Raw genomic sequence first — 20,228 nt, 5'->3', positions numbered from 1 at the left:
TTGGTTATTAGTTCAGACATGAGCTGTGCAAATGAGCAGTGCAGGTGCACATGGATTTCACTGCTATCAGTCACACAGAACAGTTTGTGTGGGTGAAAGCTGAAGATTTTGCCTTAAGTGTAGCCGAACGACAGCATTTAGTCTCTAGTCAGTATGAGCACAGTTTTTCTCTGGACTCAGAATAACACGAGGTGACACTCAGTTTGAAGCCCTTTGCAGATGATTATGACTGACATTCACGGCAAATGAATGTGCAGGAGGTTGATTTACGGTCTGTGTCTCTGTCAATGGAGCGTTAAACTGTGGACAGGACTTGTACATCGATGTAAAAACATTGCGCAAGGACAGAAAAGGATTGCATGACAGGTGCTCTGACAATACAAAAAAAAAACTGTTTAGTGACAATGTTTGCTGCATTTGACTTTTTATATTCTCTTGGGACTAGTTTTGAGGGCTCTGGATGATGTTGTGATGAAATGTTTTTAATAAGCTGAGAAAAAAAAAAACAAATGAATGAACTGATAAATAATAAATAAAGGCACAATGAGCCTAAATGAATGGATGAATGGATGAACGAACAAATTAAATTAACACTACAGTCAAATTTTAAATATGATTTAATGTTGTTGAAGTATTATCCTGACAAACAGAAACATGATCATGAGTACTAAAATAATTAAAAAACAATAATTTAAAAAGAAATTAAAATATTAACTCAATGTTATAATTTAATAAAAATATTTAAATTGTCTTTCTTAAAGTACAGCTGCTATAAAATATATTATTAGATTAAAAATCTAAGAAATAACTAAATTAAAATAAACATAAAAAATAATAAACGAATGAATCAAACAAACAAGCGAACGAATGAATGAATGAATGAATGAATGAGAACAAATTAATGAATGAGCAAACAAACAAACAACTGACCGACCAAACAAATGGATGAATGAGTAAAAAATGGCTAAATAAATGAATGGATGGATGGATGGATGGATGAATAAACAAACAAATGAACGAATGGACACATTAATGTATGAGCGAATGAATGAACAACTGACCGATTGAACAAATGGATGAATAAGTGAACCAATTGATGAATAAACGAATTGATGGATGGATGGATGGATGGGTGGATGAATGAATAAATGGATGGATTAACAAATGAATGAATTAATAAACAAATAATGAATGAATGAATAAACAAATGGATGGATGAATAAACAAATGGATGGATGTATGGATGGACGGATGAATGAATGAATGAATGAATGAATGAATGAATGAATGAATGAATGAATGAATGAATGAACAAATTAATGAATGAGTGAACGAACGACCTACCGGCGACCGGACAAATGGATGAATGAGTGGACAAATTGATGAATAAACGAATGGATGAATAAACAAACGAATGAATGAATAAATGAACAAATAATGAATAAGCGAACGAACAAATGACCGACCGACTGAACAAATGGATGAATGAGTGACTAAATGGATGAATAAATGAATGGATAGATAAATAAAAGAATGGATGGATGAATAAATGGATGGAAGGGTGGATTAATGAATGAATGAATGAACAAATAATGAATGAATGAATGAACGAATGGATGAATGAATAAACGAATGAGTGGATGAATAAACGAATGGATGGATGAATGAATAAATGAATGGATGGATGGATGAACAAATGAATAAACGAGCGTATAAGCAAACGAATGAACGAGCAAATGAGCGAGCGAACGAACTAACGAACGAACGAGCAAGCAAACGAATAAACGAACAAACAAACAAACAAACAAATGGATGGATGAATGAATGAAAGAATGGATTAATGAACAAATGAATGAACAAGTGAATAAATAAAGAAAAACAAATGAAGGGACAAATTATTGATCTAATGAACGAACGCACACATGAACGAACGAACGCAAGCACACACGGACACACGAACGAACAAACGCAGGCAGGCGGGCACGCACACACAAACGGCTAATGGATTTGAATATACTACTATTGTTATCAGACATAATTGTGATTTGATATTGAAGTGATATCTAAACTGAGACATTATCTTGATTACATTTCCAAAATATTTAAAACCTTCTGCTTTCCTGCATTTGATAATCTAATATCGTTATCAAAACATTAAGACTATAGATTAAACTAAACATCAAATCAAATAAATGAATGAAGCAAAAAGCAGCCCACCCGAAAAACCAACTATTATACCAAAATAACTAGCAATGTGTTTTGCTCCATGTTCACAGAGATGCTGGAAGTCCCTCTATTACCTGGTTACCTGGAACCCCTGCGTACCTGTCCATATGGAGCCTTTCTAACACGCAGACACAACAGACATGAGATCCCGAAACACTCAAAACACACTCATCTCATCTCCTTCGAATACCACAACATCAACCTGTGCATTCACTGCTGGTCACTTTTATGCAAACTCAAACTTTAATAACACATTTTTTTGTGCAGAATTATACATTAGTTAAACATGAACACACTAGTAATTAGTTGTTAATTAATAGTGTGTTCATGCTTAATTTGCATAATTGCATAATCATGCATAATTGTGGACAAGTTAATCATCAATTGTTAATCAAATGTTGCATAGGTTAAGCATTGGCATACTAGTAATTATTAATTAACATCACATATAGTAGCCTTTATTTTAACTATATGTTAAACATTTGAAAGATCCACATTAATGTAATAAATAAGTTAGTAATTAATGACTAACTGAATGTACTGAAAATGCCTTTTAGACATTTATTCAGAACTTCTCAACATATGTAATGTAATGTAATGTGTATTTAGCGCATTTAATGTGTATGACCATACACCCAAAGCACTTCACAATCATGAGTGGGGTCTCTCATCCACTTGTATGATGCGATGGTAACCACAGGACAACGGCGACCTCGGTTTAACATCTCATTGGAAAGACGGATCCTATATAAGTTTGTGTGTGGTGACAATACTTTAGCTATTCACAATCCATTAAGGGTAGCTAAAAAATATATAAAGCTAAAACTATTCATTTGTGCTTATTTTACAAGTATAAAGTACTAAAATGGTGTAATAAAGACAGGTAATGTTGTAGAATAACTGCTAAACTAACCATTAGTGTAAATAAGTGTAAAAAAAAAAACACTTTAGAACAGATAATCAAATTTTCTTTATAAGTACTGAATTAGTGGCGATATAATTACTTAATGATGGATGATTTAAATATCATCCAATAAATGCAACAATCAATGTGAAAATAATGTGATTCATTTATTTTTTTAGTAATATTTTAGCATTATTGTGGCATAATTTATGGCTTATTCTGGTCAAGAAACTTTAAATGTCATGATTAATGTGTAATTAATGATTAATAACATTGAATAATAAAGGTTTTAATATTAATAATAAAATAACAATAATGATTAATAACACTTTAGAGCATGTGGTCAATTTGTCTTTTAGATATTTAAGCTATTTAATTCTGTAAAACCAATACTAATCAAACATATTGTTCAGTTAACTGATACAGTTTATTGTACACAAAAATGGCATATGGTTTGCTAGGTTGTACATATTGGCTAAAAGATACTGTACATCCAGTTAAACATGAATTACTAGCTTAATTGTGCTTATTTATCACCTGAATGTGGCTAATACAATGTTTGATACATCATTAATTACTAGTGTTCATGCATAACTTATACACAGTTTTGTTACCAAAATCTCTAAAGTTCTGCAATGTGAATGGTTGGACATTTTCCAAGAAATGACATCATAACAAACCGCTCCACAAACCCCAAACCATCAGCTTTCATACAGCAACATGCAGAGATATTAATGAGCTTATAGTTTAACTGATTATGTGCGAGCTAATCCGCTGTTTACAAACAGCAGCAGATGGGATTTTACAGGTGAGAAGCTAAACAAACTGGCGTGACGGTGATTTTTTTCTTTTTTTTGTTTTATTCAAAATTGAAATGAAGGCAAGACACTGCAGGTGAATAAGGTAAAAAATACCCAGTAGTTAGTAGTAAGTTTTGTGTTTTATTGCATTACAAGATTTCTAAAATGCTAGATTTAATTAAATATTTATGTTTATGTTAGGTTTCTAAAGGAAAGCTAAATTGAATACATTTCAACCATGAAAATCTTAATAACATTAATAATAACTTAATAATATACAGTTTAATAACGCCTTTTGTTATAGAATAAAATGTTTTGTAATTCACGCAAATTATGTATGAACATATGCATCAGTAAAAACCATCAGTACCCAAAAAATGTAATTACCTCATCATTTACTCTCCCTCATGAATTTCTAAATGAATTTCTTTCATCTGTGGAACACAAAAGAAGATATTTTGAAAAATGCCCATTGACTTCCATAGCAGGAAATAAATACCATAAAATACAGTGGGTCTCAGCAACCAGCATTAAAAAATATATATATATATCTTCTTTGCAGTGGCACGGTGGCTAAGTGGTTAGCACTGTCACCTCACAGCAAGAAGGTCACTGGTTCGAGTCTGCATATTTTCTGGGTGCTCCAGTTTGCCCCACAGTCCAAAGACATGCGCTATAGGTGAACTGGATGAAACAAATCGGCCGTAGAATATGTGTGTGTGTGTGTGTTTGTGTGTGTGTGTGTGTGTGCGTGTGTGTGTGTGTGTGTGTGTGTGTGTGTGTGTGTGTGTGTGTGTGTATGGGTGTTCCCAGTACTGGGTTGCATCTGGAAGGGCATCCGCTGTGTAAAACATATGCTGGAATAGTTGGTGGTTCATTTCGCTGTGGTGACCCCTAATAAATAAGATACTAAGCTGAAGTAAAATGAATGAATAAATGAATATCTTCTTTTATGTTCAACAGGAGAAAGAAGCTCAAATAGGATTTCAAGACTTCAATGTTGAGTAAATAATGATAATTTTCATTTTTGGGTGAACTATCCCTTTAAACCCACCTCTTGGGTTCATTCTTGCAATAAAACTCTATAAATCCAGGCTTATATAAGTAAAATCAGTTAACTCACCCCTCTCGCAGGTGCGGGACCAGTAACCAGTGCCTGTGCAGTCACAGATAAAGCGATTCCAGCCTTCTTTGCATAGGCCTTTGTTTTTGCACGGGTAACTGTCGCACTGTTTGCCTGACATCTTGTTGCAAGACGGTTTGATGCCTGCTCCGTTCTGGGCCTCAGCGATCTGCCGGATGTCTTTACTGCGACCATCAATGAACAGGTCCCGAATGCAGCCCACATAGCCGTAGTTCAACATGGCGGTCCACAGTTCAGTGGGCAAGATCAGACTGCCCCGGCTGTCAGGAAGGCCGCCCAGGTACATGTCGCCCTCCAGGTCCAGAATCTCATTTTCCCCACTGGCAGTGAACGGAGTGCGGCGGCTGTTTACTGATATGGTGCCTGCAATTGAACAAAAGTGAAACCAAAATTGCAAAAGGGTTATTATACTGCACTAAACTTTCAATCATAAAACTTAAAGCAGTTTTGTTGCATGAACTGAAGTCAAAATAAATAAATGAAATCAAATAAACGTTTATTTCAGTTAACTGAAGAGGAAATATTTTAATGTAATAATTCTAATGTCTTTTGTTTGAATAAAATTTTTGATTTCTTGTTTTAACTTTAAATTGTGTACGTTGTATTGCTTGCGTTCTGGGGACCCCACAAATGAATAAAGACTAGTAAATTTTGATAAATCACACTCAAATTCACACAGAAAAAAGTTTGTTTGTGTGACTTTGGTCTGTGTTTACTATACACATTGGCTGTTTCTCAATATGCGTTCGTCAGCGATCTTGCATCCTCGTGTTCTCGTGTAATGTCATTATCAGCTACCAAAGTTCAGATCCAAAACTCAAGACCGCAAGAACCGAGGACGTGTGAAAGTTACCGGATGTGTTTTTGGTATCGAGGACACATGGATGCAGACTTGAGCACCAATGTCCCAGAAGTCATTGCGACTGGAGGTGGGAAGCGCAGCATTTCATATAGATTTATTATTAAAGTTCAGAGATATCACTTATTTACCTCAGGAGTTTTCCTAAATGAAACGGTGAAAGTAAACATTACCATCAAAATCTTAAAGTCATAAACACATTAAGAGTGTTTATTTGCTGAAATTTGTATTAAAATCTGTTTTATTTGTATTGTGAAACATATATTTTCTTTATAAAATAAATTCTTTATGCATACTGTAGCAAATATTGTAAAAATGGGAAAAATAATAAATTGCTGTATGAATGCTGTAATGTTTAAATAATTTTCCATTAAAAACACATGAAGGTCATGTGACCACCAGGAAGAACGCAGCATCTCATTTCTCACAGGACTGTGTTCTCGCGGTCTCCTGACTTTGTTCTTCCGAAGAGACCTGGCAAGATCGGCCTTCACAAGAACGCAAGTTCTTGGAATTGAGAAACAGCCATTAATAAAATGTATTTAATTTAATTAATAATAATTAAAAACAGCAACTATTAAAAAAATCATAAATCTGAATTATACAAAAATAACACTGGGATTAAACAATCACACAGGTTACATTAATGTTAACATTATTGATGTTACAGTTTGTTTTAAGCAACTTAATGTTTTGTTTAACTCTATAAAATGCAAGCAAAATATAATTTTAAGCTGTACAAGATAATAAAGACTGAAATATAGTTCCAAACATTATATAACCATAATCCTGTGAAATTTAGATTATTTTTATGTTCAAATATTTCCAAAGTGCTGTTTAGCTGGAATTTTTTTCAACACGTTTAAGCATAACACACACACATACATACATATATATATATATATATATATATATATATATATATATATATATATATCAATATTCTATTCCAGCCAAACTAAAATAAACTTAAACTAAAATAACTTCTCCAGTAGTAATGACTGCTTGTTTAGATGTGCAGAGACTAAATGACATTAATGTGTAATCCAGCAGTCTCCTCTGTGAACAACAGCCAAAGTCAGAGACATGAAGACCATCCACAGTGTATGTGATGGAGAAAGTGAAGAGCTATGAGTGGATTATTTCATATTTATAACCTCATTGTGAGTGTGTGAATCCTTTAAAGCAGCGTCTCTCACACAGACGCACGGATGTAAACAATGCATCCCATGAGAGTCAGCGGGGATCAATGGGAATAATCTCCTCAATACGGACACCGGTTCAGTCCAAAAACCTGACATTATTGATATCCGACAAGACGTCCCGAGGGCCCCGTGCTATGAAGTGATATGGAGTATTCGTGGATCGATTGAGAAACACAGTGCTGGTGATTCAAGGGCAATGGAAGAAAGAAAGAGGTGAAGGAGGAGGATACGGAGACTGATGGAGAGGATAAAACCTAATAGAAAGTTCTGTCAGAGCAGATGTGAAATGAAATGAAAATGTCAAGCTGCTTTGGACTAAATCTGCCCATTATTGGTGACAAACCACTGTGCTTTTGGAATGAAGCGGTTATCTTTGGGCTGCAGAGCTTAAAGTCTATGGAAAACACATAAGCAATTACAGTATCCGACTGATTCGATAATGAAACAAAGTGGGAGTTCTTCGAGTGAGTTTAAGTTAAAAAATGTGTTTAATAAATTGATAGGTTGTGCCTTTTTCCTCCAACCGAAGATATTTCCCACATGTGAGATGAAAAAAAAATAAATAAATAAAATTTTAATTAAATATATTAATTTCTTTCTTTTGTCCTTTCTTTTGGTATGCTATTGCTTTTGTGTGTGAAACATTAAATACAAGTTTTAAATAATAATTATTTAAATTAGTTTTATGACTGGTTAGTTTATTATTATGACAAGTTATTTGCATATAAACTAACTATTAATTGTATTATTATTATTATTATTATTATTATTATTAATAATAATAATAATAATAATAATATTATTATAACAATAACATAAAATAATAATAATAATAATAATAATAATAATTATTATTATTATTATTTATTATTATTATTATTATTAGTATTACTTTGCAGATGTAATCCCAAAAAAATTGAAAAATTCTGAAATACTGCATTCACAGTAAAATATTAACTATTATTTATCTTGCTTTTATTCAGAAATGTGTATATTTTTATTTAGTAACTCTGACCATCATTATCATTTCTTTCATCATCATATTACATTTCCAATAATGATAACAAAAACAATAACAAACATTAATGAGACCCTATTGTGGGTTTTTGAAAATGACCTTTAATGCAGTGTGTAACAGCTCTAAGTGAAATAAAATATCCAGCTACTTTCACAAATCTGAAAGTGCACCGTGTTTAAAACTATTGATTCATTTATAAAAGAGTCGACTCATAGTGGTTTGAATGAATCGCCGCTGTAACGAGTCTTAAGCCGTATTGGCATGAAGTCAATACGGAACTCAAGCCCCACCTATTTGTTGCGTGTGCAGACCTGGGAAATTGAAACCCCCGGCCCCGCCCACAAACACTGGGAAAAAAAAAAAAAAAAGAGGAAGAAAAACACTGTAGTGGATCCCAGTTGAATCAAGTTGCATAGACGCTGAAAGTTGGTGTTATTTTCTTGTTTATTTTTGCAAAAATAAATGCAGACTTTGTCAGAGCTTGACAGGAACTTTACAGTACATAGTTCATAGATCAGTCCTTCCTCCATTTCAAAGTTGTAAGTATGATTAAAATGGCTGCCTCTTTGTTTTCTGTAGCTTGCAAATTCTGTATTTAATTGTGTGTTGTTACTTGTATCCGCTTGTACTGTATCTGGTTAACTCTTTATATTCATGTATTGTCTCTAAAGCCACAGTGAAAACGCGACGCGTGCTGCTTTGTTTACATTTATTGCTAATGCGTTTGTGAGCTCGCGATCCACTGCCATTTGTCATTAATATGGCCACCATCCTACACACGTGCGGTGGTTTCAAAATAGTTCAGCTTTGGCCGCTGTGTGGATTAATACTAAATGTGTGTCACTGTTTTTACTTATGGTTAAGAATAGAGCAATATGCTGGTGTTAAGCTCCATTGATTTAATGTACTCCTGCATTAGGCTCATACACATACCTGCCAACGTTTGTCCCAGAAAATCCGGGAGACCTTGGAGGGGGGCGGGGGGTGTATTCATATTCGGGGGTGAGGTGTCTGAATAACACTGTTGAGAACTATGTACTGTGGTGTTAGTAAATGTACTATGAAGCGTGTTTCAGGCAGCCGTTGTAATCAAATCATATATAAGTGTGCGGGAGAAATAACAAAACAGAAGGGTGGCGGTAGATAGGTCTGAAATACGGGAAAGTTGTGTTGGCAGGTATGCTCATACATACACTCTGCACTCTGACTATTTCAGAATAGTTGATAAGCCGTGGTGGGCATGTCTATCTGTCTCACGCTTAACGCAGTTGACCAATCACAACAGACTGGGTCATCAGACCAATCAGCACAGATTAGCATCATGCTAAGGAAGGGTTTGGGAACAAATGAATCGCTGAACAAATCCTATGGGAGTCGTTGGGATAATTAAGTAAAAATAAATGCAGATTATAAGACAAGGAAAGTGTTTTCTGACCTAGCACTTTACAAAACTATTATATTATATTATATTATATTATATTATATTATATTATATTATATTATATTATATTATATTTTTATTATATTATATTTTTATTATATATTATATATTATATTATATATGTTTAAACAAAAAAGTCACAACCATTTAATAAAAAATGTCAACATGGTGTAAAAAGCCCATTTAAATGTGTGTAACTGACCTGATCTTCCATCTCTCTGGATGTCCACATGGTACCAGGCCCCGTCGTTTACCTTGTTCTGCGTGGCTTTCACTTTGATCGTCCCAGAGCCCATGTCCAGCAGCAGGTACAGACTTCCATCCAGCAGCTCCACGGCAAAGAAGTCCACTTTTGTGTTCTTCTGGCTGCGGGCATCCTTTCTCTCCTGCGGCTTGCCGTGGGTGAAGAGAATAAGGCCGTTAGGTTCGGTGGTGCGGAAGTCAAAGGAGATGGAGCCCATGCGTTTGGTGTTCCACTTAGGCAGGCTGATGTAGGCCTCAGGCGTCTCGAACGAAATCGGGTCCAGTGTCGCCACGTTTTCACACTTGAACACCACATCGCCCTGGATCTTCATCTTGGGGTCCACTATGCGGGCGAGCCGGGACAGCTCCAGCCGGATGTCATTGTTTTTGTAAACAACCTGTGTGGATGCAAGCAAAGAATCACTCAATAGCTGCGTTTAAAGAGTTCATTTGCAATACCATACAACTCGTTTAGAAATGTCATAAATCATGTCTTTTTATTTTGTTTTGTTTTTTGTGAACAAATGCGTTACTGGAATAAAAATATAAAATAAAAAAGCAATACTGAAATAAAAGTAGAAGATGATTTGTTAATTACCTCTTGATTTCCAATCCACCATTTTATGCATATCACATATACAATTTAATAAAAAACAAATACTGAATGGAAACACCAAGATGTAAAGAAATTATATGGATTATAAAAATTGCTCTTTTAAAATACATGCTTGACCTAAACTTAAAATGCGTTGCTCCAGGTAGATTGTGTTGCATATTTGAGACTATAAATCCACTAGAGGGTGCTGTGTACATGAAAAATGCTAAATCTGAAAGGTTTCTTAGGCCCCGTTTACACTAATACATTTCCGTTTCAAAACACATAAATTTTGCTATACTTATGCCTTCAGTCCACACTACCCTGCAGTTTAGGACAGCCGAAAACAGAGCTTTTGTAAATGTTGAAGAGGCCATTTTCATTTTAAAACGCTGCTGCTCTTTGTCAGTGTGGATGAGGGAAAATGGAGACATCTGAAAATGAAGGCTGATTGGGGCTTTTTCCTCAATATTAAGTAGCCTCCTCAAAGTTCAGTCTTGCATCCTCTCCTTGTAAGTTCAGACTTTGCAAGTTTGATATGGAAAACAAACTTCTGAGGACACAGGTAAATCTTCAAAGGGAACAGAGTACTTTATAACCTCCTTCACATCACGCTGGCTGCATTGTTTCACTTTCTTAACCAAGAATTGAAAACATGGAACTGCCTATTTATATTTTGATATTAAAAATTTAACAGACACTTAAAATGTTGAGGCGTCGTGTAGCTACATATTTTTTTTTCTGAGCGTCATCTTTACTGTATGCATATTGATAACAAAACGAAGTCCATAACATACTGTAACTGCCTCCTTTCATATTCAATCAGTGCACGTGGTTACATAAATGTGTATATTTGCTTATCTTTGCTCTCAGCCAAAACACGTTACCTGAGAATAGATTCAAAAGACAGAAGTCTGGGAATCTTTCATTAGAAATAGACAATGAGTTGAATAAAATATCACGTTTAACAAATAAAGTGAGATCAGATCCAACGGTAGATTCTTGATGAACCGTCCGACGTGCACTGCTCTCACCTGGGGTTCTGTGCTCAAAGCAGCCGTTAACTGCCTGGAGCTAAGACACGCACATACACTGCAGCGCATGCCAGACTGTGTGTGTGGTAACATGATGTGCATTTTCAGCAGTGTAGTGTGGACAGAGAGCATGTCTTACAGAACTGTGCTTCACCGGATTCAATCCTGAGCACTCTGCATTACAAGTACAGATAAAGCCAGGAGTTGACAAGTTGTCCATATGGACATGGATAGGTGAGGCAAATTCTTAAATAACAAATCATGGACATTGTTAAAGTGTGCGGTGGTATTTATTTGCTGTTGTGCAAAGAACTGCACAAAAATAATTTTCTATTTGACGATTTGTCCCTGTAAATATCATTAGTGTGAAAAGGAACAAAAGTAGCCTCATTTTCATTTTCAAACTAAATCACTTTTTGTTGCAATTTTCGTTGTCGATTGCTATGTCTGACATCGCCTACTACTCAGTAGATACTGCGTTTGAATTTAAATGTACTACTCGGCCACTAGAAAAGTACATTCTATATGTCAGAATGTCAGTAGTATGAATGGAACTCTGACATACTACATCCACAATTTTGTCATCATCACGTGACCTTCCCGCATCAGTTACATCGCTTCACTCCCATTCATGAATTCTCTCACAGTGCATCATGAGATACAGTAGCATCCATCCGATGCACACTTCAGAATCTTGCCAGAAGTAGTAGGTCATCTGGGTACTTCTTACATACTGTTTTTTGAATTCAATGAATTTATACATACTACTCGAATTGCATACTGTTTTATAGCATACTATATAGTATGAAAGTATGTGATTTCGAATGGAGCTTATGTCTTTTTTGCTGCCACTATCACATGATAAAACTGCCACACCTCAAATGTTATACCTTTTATCCTAGACATACATCAAAGAGGTTGTAACACCCTGAAATTGTATCATTTGAACCCTGAAAATGATCAATTGCATGTTGTTTTTTTTTTTTTTTTGTTTCACAAAAATGTAGTCTAAAGCACGTTTCAAATGAGCTGTGTTGCAAAAAACAGATCATGTTCAAATGACTCAGATCCATGTTTAATCCAATTAAAGTATAAGTACATATACTGCAGTTGTCACGAGTCTGATTTGTCTGTGTTGTGTTTTAGATGTTGTCATTGTGTATTTATGTCATGTGATTCCTGATGTGCTGTGCACCATGTGCTTTCTGTAATGTCATGTAATTCCTTTGTTCAGTTTTCCCACCATTTCGTTAGTTTCAGTAGTTCCACCTATGTCACACCCCTGTTTGTAATCTGTTTAATCATGTATTCTGTATTTGTACCCCTGAGTTCAGCTGCGGTCACACTAGAGTTTGAGCATGGGAAATTCTGTTGTACGGCACTGCAAAAAGGGATTAAACAAGATAATTAAGATAATCCTTGATTGGTCTTACGCAGTCAAATTATGCGATTTCGCAGGTCAGAGTTCACCAAGCTTGAACTTTGCAACGCAGCAAACTGCGAAACTTGTCGCACGAGCTTGCATTCCTGGTCTGACGCATTCGTGTGCATATGAATGGAAGTCTATGGGGAGAAAAGTCCAGACCACAGCTTTGTTTATTCCTTTGTCTGGTATTTAATTGTCATCACTCCCTGTCCAGCCTGTTTTTGATGTTCCAGTTTCTGTTGTGAGTGTTATAATAAATAAATACATGTTTTGATAATTCCAGAGATCTGTGCATTTGTGAGTGAGCCCCCCTGTGACAACAGTATATTGGAAATACATTAATTGGATAAATACCTTTATTGCGCATCAAAAAAAGTGATTTTTAACTCAACAGATTAAGCGATTGGATAACCAGGCAAGCCAGTAAGCTGATCTCATTGCACAGTTTCACATTTTGTTTAATAATACTGCAAACACCTGAAAAGAAAACCTTAAAATTATATTGTATATTTACATTCTACACATTGTGTCTTACACAATCCCTTTAACAAACATAAAAATAATATGACATAATTTGTTCCTGTGTGTTTCATCTGTCATTTTGATGTGCAATTTATTTACTATTAAGTGTTTACATAGCTTGAGAAACACATCAAGCTACTTTCCCAGGAAGTGATGATTTTTAACCTCTTAAACTTGGGATAAAAACATTTATTTGCAAATGTTTTGTCATATTTTAAAGTAAACATCGCAACTTTGTATTGAAAAGTAGCTAATGAGCATGATATATGGAGATATCTTTGTCTGGCTTTAGAAGATCGTGAATATGAATATGCTGATGAGTTTTTTTTAATGCCGGATGCTAAATAGAGAGACCAGGAAAGGTGGCTTTATTCAAATATGACCTGTGATAATACCAATAGGCCAGGCCATTGCCTACCTCTCAATGGTAATTGACTCGGGCTGCGCTGGCACAAGCTGCTGGGTCTGGTTTCCTTGATAACTATGGTAATGGCTTGACAAAGCTGCACTGACACTTCTTCTGCCACAAAAAGCTCTGAGGAAGTCCTGGCCCTAGCCCTGCTTCCCAAATCTGACTGTGTGCTCAGGGTCCTAAATGGCTGTCATACAAAAGCAACATTTTTATATGCGGTGAAATGGTATCTAGGATGGAGCTGCATAATATTGATAGGGGGAATAAAAATATGATGTTTGTTTTACTGCAACATAAAAAAAAAAAAAAATCAGGATGTTTCACCCGATCTTGAGATCAGGCTTAAATTAATCATTCTACAATGAATAGAGTGATTCAGTGCAGAGTATGACCAGAGCAAAAATGACAATAGCACTATTTATCATTATTCACTAATTATTAGTATTAAAATATTAGCAAATATAAAATAATTTAGAAATATCTGTAACAATTTAGTTTGTCCCAATTCATGCTGTTAATTACTGCTTATTACCTGCCTATTATTAAGTTATTAACTGCTCATTAGTAGTTATAGTATATAGTAGTATGATCTTATTCTCTACATCCCTACTCCTACGAAAAAGCTAAACCCAAGAGCTATCTTACAAACTATTAATAAGCAGCTAATTAGTAGTTTATTAAGCCAGAAGTGTTAATGATTTGTTAATACCGGGAATTGTGACTTAAAATAAAGTGTTACCAAAATATCAATTTTAGTGTAAAACAGCAATGTTTCACAGATGGAAAATTAGGTCACACTTTATTTTGAAGTGCAATTTATGAACAAACAATTACCAAACAATTAACTGACTTTTAGCTCGATAAACTACTAATTAGCTGCTTATTAATATTTGTTGTGACAGTAGTTGTGTTAAGGTATGGGTAGGATTAGGGATGCAGAATAAGATCATACTTTATAGGTGCTAATAATCAATTAATATCATAATAGGCAAGTAATGAGTCAGTAGTAAATGGTGGGATTTGTTACTTTAAATAAAGTTTATTACACTATATAATAAAATATAGTTTATATTATGCACAAGAAAGATATTTGTACTATTATTCAAATTTATAAGATATTTAAAAATGAAACAAAACAAAAAACTATTTTGTTGGGAGTATGTCTGCATAGAAATATGAATTCATTAATTAAAAATAAATAAATAAAAAGTTTCATCTTTAAACATTTTTATGGCAATTTAAGGGGAAAATAAGATCCGGGTATTCATATTCATATTTATATTATTATTATTATTTCATCATAATCATTTAAATGGAATGTTATTCATAACAAAAAAATGCATCAAAATATAAATATAGAACAGTAGCACTGTAGAGTAACAGCAAGAAGGTCAGTGGTTCGAGTCCTGGCTGGGTCAGTTGTCATTTCTGTGTAGAGTTTGCATGTTCTCCCCGTGTTCGCGTGTTTTTTCTCCATGTGCTTCGGTTTCCCCCACAAGTCCAAAGGCAGGTGGTATGAGTGAATTGAATGAACTAAATTGGCCGTAATGCATGTGTGTGAATAAGTGTGTATGGAGGTTTCCCAGTACTGGGTTGCAGCTGGAAGGGCTTCCACGGTGTAATGCATCTGCTGGATAAGTTGGTGGTTCATTCTGCTGTGGTGACCACTGATCAATAAAGGGACTAAGCCAAAAGAAAATGAATGAATGAAAATAGAACAATCAGAACTATCTATAGAACAATCTAGTGCCATTCACTGTAATGAAAAGTTATTATAAACGTTTCCACTATCGCGCCTAAAGCGAGCGAGCCAGGGCGAGCCAAGGCCAGTCGCGTTTCCACTATCACTTCCGGGGCGTAATCGGGCCAAAGCGGGGCTTCCTTGGGGCCAGCGTCCGGCCTTTTTCAGCCCGCCGAATACCTTGGGCCAAGGAGGGCCAACTGGGGCTTCGGGGCGGGGTTACGTACAAAGGCGGAGTTTTCCTGTCAGGTAAAGAATGTCCTTATCCAGGGATCGCTGTCTGGCCTTACACCAACAGACCACAAACAGTAAAAAAAGCAATCGCTTCGGTGTTCTTCATCTTCCAGCTCTCGTAGTGATGCCAGGTTGTGTTTGTGGTTATAATTTGAGTTTTTTGTTCCCGCTGAAGTGGGCGGGTTGTGTGACGGTTTGTGTGACGGGTTGTGTGACGTTTGATTCGGGGGACGTTCTGTGGGCGGTGTTTGCGTGACGCGCTGCGAGCAACTAGCCCGACAGTGGAAACGCGACATGATTTCGGCCTCATTTCTCAACCTCCCGGGCTATTGGCCCGGCCTGGCCCGATTAAAGCCTTGGCTCGCACTGGCCCGATAGTGGAAATGCGGCTATTTATGTGCCAAACAAAAAGTCACAAATCCAAAAATATTTTTACTTGCTTGATGTTTCTGCATTCTATATAAATTAAAGCATGTTTCAGTTCATGACACTCCATAATTATTTAGGATCTTGTGTGATTTGCCATATCGCAATATTGATTTTATTTCAATATATCACGCAATCCTAAAACAGGTTACTTTTTGCAAGCAAGTGGAGCTATTTTTCCTCCATCTGAGTGTACACTATTTAATAAAGATGAAACCAGCATAGACGTGCAAACACACACAAGCTCACTGGGGTGTGAAATTGCCCGCTTTAGCTAATTTCTCCTAGAAAAAGAGATCTTTTTTTGGTGAGTGTGTTCATTTTTTTTTAGAACATCATAATGTTTGTGAGCACAAGCACTCAGCGTAAACCTTTCAGCCCTGCCGTTACAGTTAATCCTGCTGCGAATCAAACATCTTCCCAGGTTCAGGAAGGGCAAAGCGCAATGGAAAGGATTGGCTTCTGTTCCTCTAGAAAAGCCATAGTGATATCCAGGCTTTTCTCCTCCGTCGTCTTTCTTATCTGATAGATCATAAATATCATTCTCCCTGAGGGGGATCCATTCCTCAGACAAAGCCCTACGTTGGTGCTTCGGCATCTCTTACAAACATCGTCATTTTTCAACCACAGGACTGAAAATGTTTGCTGCAGTCTCTTATTGTTCTTTCAGAAACAGGATTTCTGCTCTGTAAGCCATCACGGTGCTGTCAGACAGATTGGCGCACCACAGCTCTGTTAAAACATCACCAAGGTAAGATTGCTTCAGCTGCAGAATCAGAGATGTTTCAAATACTGTAATCCACAATCTGAAGAAAGAGAGTCTGTTTACAGCTGACATTAAGATGAATTTTCGTCAATCAAAGCACAAGCGGATGACAGTAAATGCAGGTGTAAGCTAGTCATAAAAGCAGTTATGTCTCGACAAAGTACAGCATGATGAAATAAGCGTCACAATGTTATCTGAAGTGGACATAACGGATGCATTTGAAAGTTGACATCAGGTCAAACGGATGCACAAAAAAAACTTATTGTATTAAAGATTGGCATGTTGCTGTAACAGACTTTCATTTAGATCAACTATTATAGTTAGAGTGATGAAATTAACTAAATTTATAATTTTTCAAATATTTCCTAAGTGCGGTTTAATGGAGAAATTTTGACACATTTTTAAACCTAACAGTTTCACTAACTAATTCTAATAACTCATTCATTTATTCATTTTCAGCTTAGTCAATTTATCAATCTGGGGTCACCACAGCGGAATGAACCGCCACTTTCTAATAACTACTTTCATTTTTATTTAGTCTTTGCCATGATAATAGTACATATTTCACTAGTTATTTTCACTAGTCATAATTTCAAAAATCTGGGGCTGTGGACAATGTGAAACACTTTTTGTTCTCTGTTGAGTCCACCTTCATTGTCTTTCCCACATCAGGGAGAGTTACGGTAAGGAAAAGCCCCAGACTGTTGCATGGCCAGAGTGAAGCACAGGGGTGAATCAGTGATGGTTTTGGCTGCAATATCATAGCATTCCCTAGGCCCAATACTTGTGCTAGATGGGCGCATCACTGCCAAAGACTTCCGAACCATTCTGGAGAACCATGTGAACCCAATGGTTCAAACATTGTATCCTGAAGGCGATGGTGTATATCAGGATGATAATTCACCAATACACACAGCAAGACTGATGACAGAGGGGTTTGATCAACGTGAAAGTGAAATTGAACATTCCAATGGCCTGCACAGTCACCAGACCTAAATATTATTGAGCCATTTTGAGGTGTTTTGGAAGAGAGAGTCAGGAATAGCTCAAAATCCCTCTGGTCACAGTGCAGGACCTGTATCTGTCATTCTCAAGACAAACTGATGCTGTACTGGCTGCAAAACGAGTCACCAGACCTAAATATTATTGAGCCATTTTGAGGTGTTTTGGAAGAGAGAGTCAGGAATAGCTCAAAATCCCTCTGGTCACAGTGCAGGACCTGTATCTGTCATTCTCAAGACAAACTGATGCTGTACTGGCTGCAAAACGAGTCACCAGACCTAAATATTATTGAGCCATTTTGAGATGTTTTGGAGGAGAGAGTCAGGAAACATTTTCCTCCACCAGCATCACATAGTGATCTGTCCACAATTCTGCAAGAGGAATAGCTCAAAATCCCTCTGGTCACTGTGTAGGACCTCTATGTGTCATTCCCAAGACGAACTGATGCTGTACTGGCCACAAAGGGAGAATGTACAACATACTACTGAACTATTGTGGCCTAAAACCAGGTGGTTTAGTTTCATTGTCCAACCCCTGCATATATAGTTTTGAACCTGAGGGTAGAAATTGTTAAACACCAAATGATAGAATAGCAAAATATCTGTATACAAACAATTTCTTTCTTTGAAACAAGTCTAATATAGTAGTAGTAGTAATGGAAGTAGTAGTAGTAGTATTTCTGAAATAATCTGAAAACAGAACAGCGATGGCAAAGATGTCTTCAGAGATTCTTCAAGAAGATTAGGGCTATGAAAACAGTTGATGGAACTAGAATATTCAAAGAACAGCATTTATTTAATTTATTCCTTCTGGGGAAAAGAGTAATAATACCTTACTACTTATCAGTACATTAGAATCAATCTCTAAATACAAAGAAAGGACTAGTAGTAATGGAGAAAGTGAATATATGCTGAATCACTGCATGGATCTCCCAGGCCCCAAAATGACCTTGAGGAGTTTGACATGACTGAAAACTGCCAGACGCTGATTAGACAATGATTGCTGTTATTTGTAACATTATCATTTCTATTTATCCTGTCTGGTGTGTTTTTCATCACCTAAATCAAGTTTCATCTTTGCAAATTGCCCACAACACCAGGGGCAGCCATAGTCTCTGACACAAATTGATACTCTGCAATTTGGTCCGTTCCGTGGCATTGTCATTTTGATGCGTTCGGGCGGCCCGTGAAATGTCAGCCGGTTAATTCAGCTGATGAGCCGCTCAGAGCTGTGAAACATCCGCACCGATCCTCTAGTCTGTAACCAAGCTGGCAAATCATATTCCAGTTGTCTAAACTGTTAAACCTTATCCAAGACATATACTTTAATTGTTTTAATAGACTTTTGGAGCTACAAAACGACCATTTCGAATGTTTATTCCCCTGGGAGAACTGAGGGTTTACTTGAATACAGACAGAAAACAATTGACATTGAATAAAACGCCAATGCTTTATCTAAAAACGCTGGTGTAACTGAAACGTAATCTACAGATAGACACGAGAAGACTCACAGTAAGGATCTGTCTGTCTGCGTGGAGCTATATCTTGGCTTTATGGATTCTGCCATGAGGGAACGCATAAGGATTGACTGTTTCCAGACACGCAAAGGAATTTGTATGTGTGGTTGGACTAAAAATTTCAGCAGGTTGTTATCTTGTCTTGCAGACTCTGAATAAAACTGGAAAAAGAAAACAAACCAAATAAAATGGATGGGTACAGCAATGTTTCTTGTGCTACTCTTTGCTGTACAGCTAAGCTATTTACAAGAAGAGAGGTTCAGCTTACACAACATCAGCCTGATTTTGGAACAACCCATTTGATGTTTGAGTGTTGTAGAGATCCGTGAATGACAATGGGCGCTGGGAAGTGAGAATCAATGGTTTTATCCCATTTAGTGAGCCACAGTGGACAACAGCTATTTCCACTTCAGAGACTCTTCACAGTGTCCGACATCTGAATAAGGTCTGAATGCTTATTTTTTTTCTGATTTTGCGCGACTTGTTTGAGTTTGGGTCAAATGTTAAAATGAGTTTTATTCTCCAAAGGCCTGTTAAAATGTCTTCCAAATTAGAGCATTTTAACAACACAATTGTTGTGATGGAAAATTAAGTCTGTTCCAAGAAATATTGATTTCTTAACTGTATCAGAAATTAAAATCTATTTCTGTTGTAAAAAAAACATGGTACCTTGTGTCACAATCACCAGCGACCTAGCATTTGAAGATCAGTGGA

The 20,228-nt window shown here is 36.1% G+C and overlaps 1 protein-coding gene across 10 annotated transcripts in view; it reads right to left on the bottom strand.

The window, feature by feature from the left end:
- Window positions 1-20,228, bottom strand: part of nrxn3a (neurexin 3a) — a 584,854-nt gene that overhangs the window by 399,559 nt on the left and 165,067 nt on the right. For all 10 annotated transcript variants that reach the window (XR_008839269.1, XR_008839270.1, XM_056477510.1 and 7 more), the window contains exons 8-9: window positions 9,800-10,238; window positions 5,054-5,437 (exon numbers count right to left, since the gene is read on the bottom strand). Coding sequence is in view for 8 of the 10 variants with exons in the window: in XM_056477510.1 (XP_056333485.1) it covers window positions 5,054-5,437; window positions 9,800-10,238 (823 nt within the window). In the remaining 2 variants the exon portion in view is untranslated. The remainder of the gene's footprint in view (window positions 1-5,053; window positions 5,438-9,799; window positions 10,239-20,228) is intronic.

This window comes from Danio aesculapii, chromosome 17 (assembly GCF_903798145.1).
Source record: "Danio aesculapii chromosome 17, fDanAes4.1, whole genome shotgun sequence".
NCBI classification, from domain to species: Eukaryota; Metazoa; Chordata; class Actinopteri; order Cypriniformes; family Danionidae; genus Danio; species Danio aesculapii.
The sequence above is the reverse complement of the archived record's forward strand: the minus strand, read 5'-3'. Positions and strand labels throughout refer to the sequence as shown.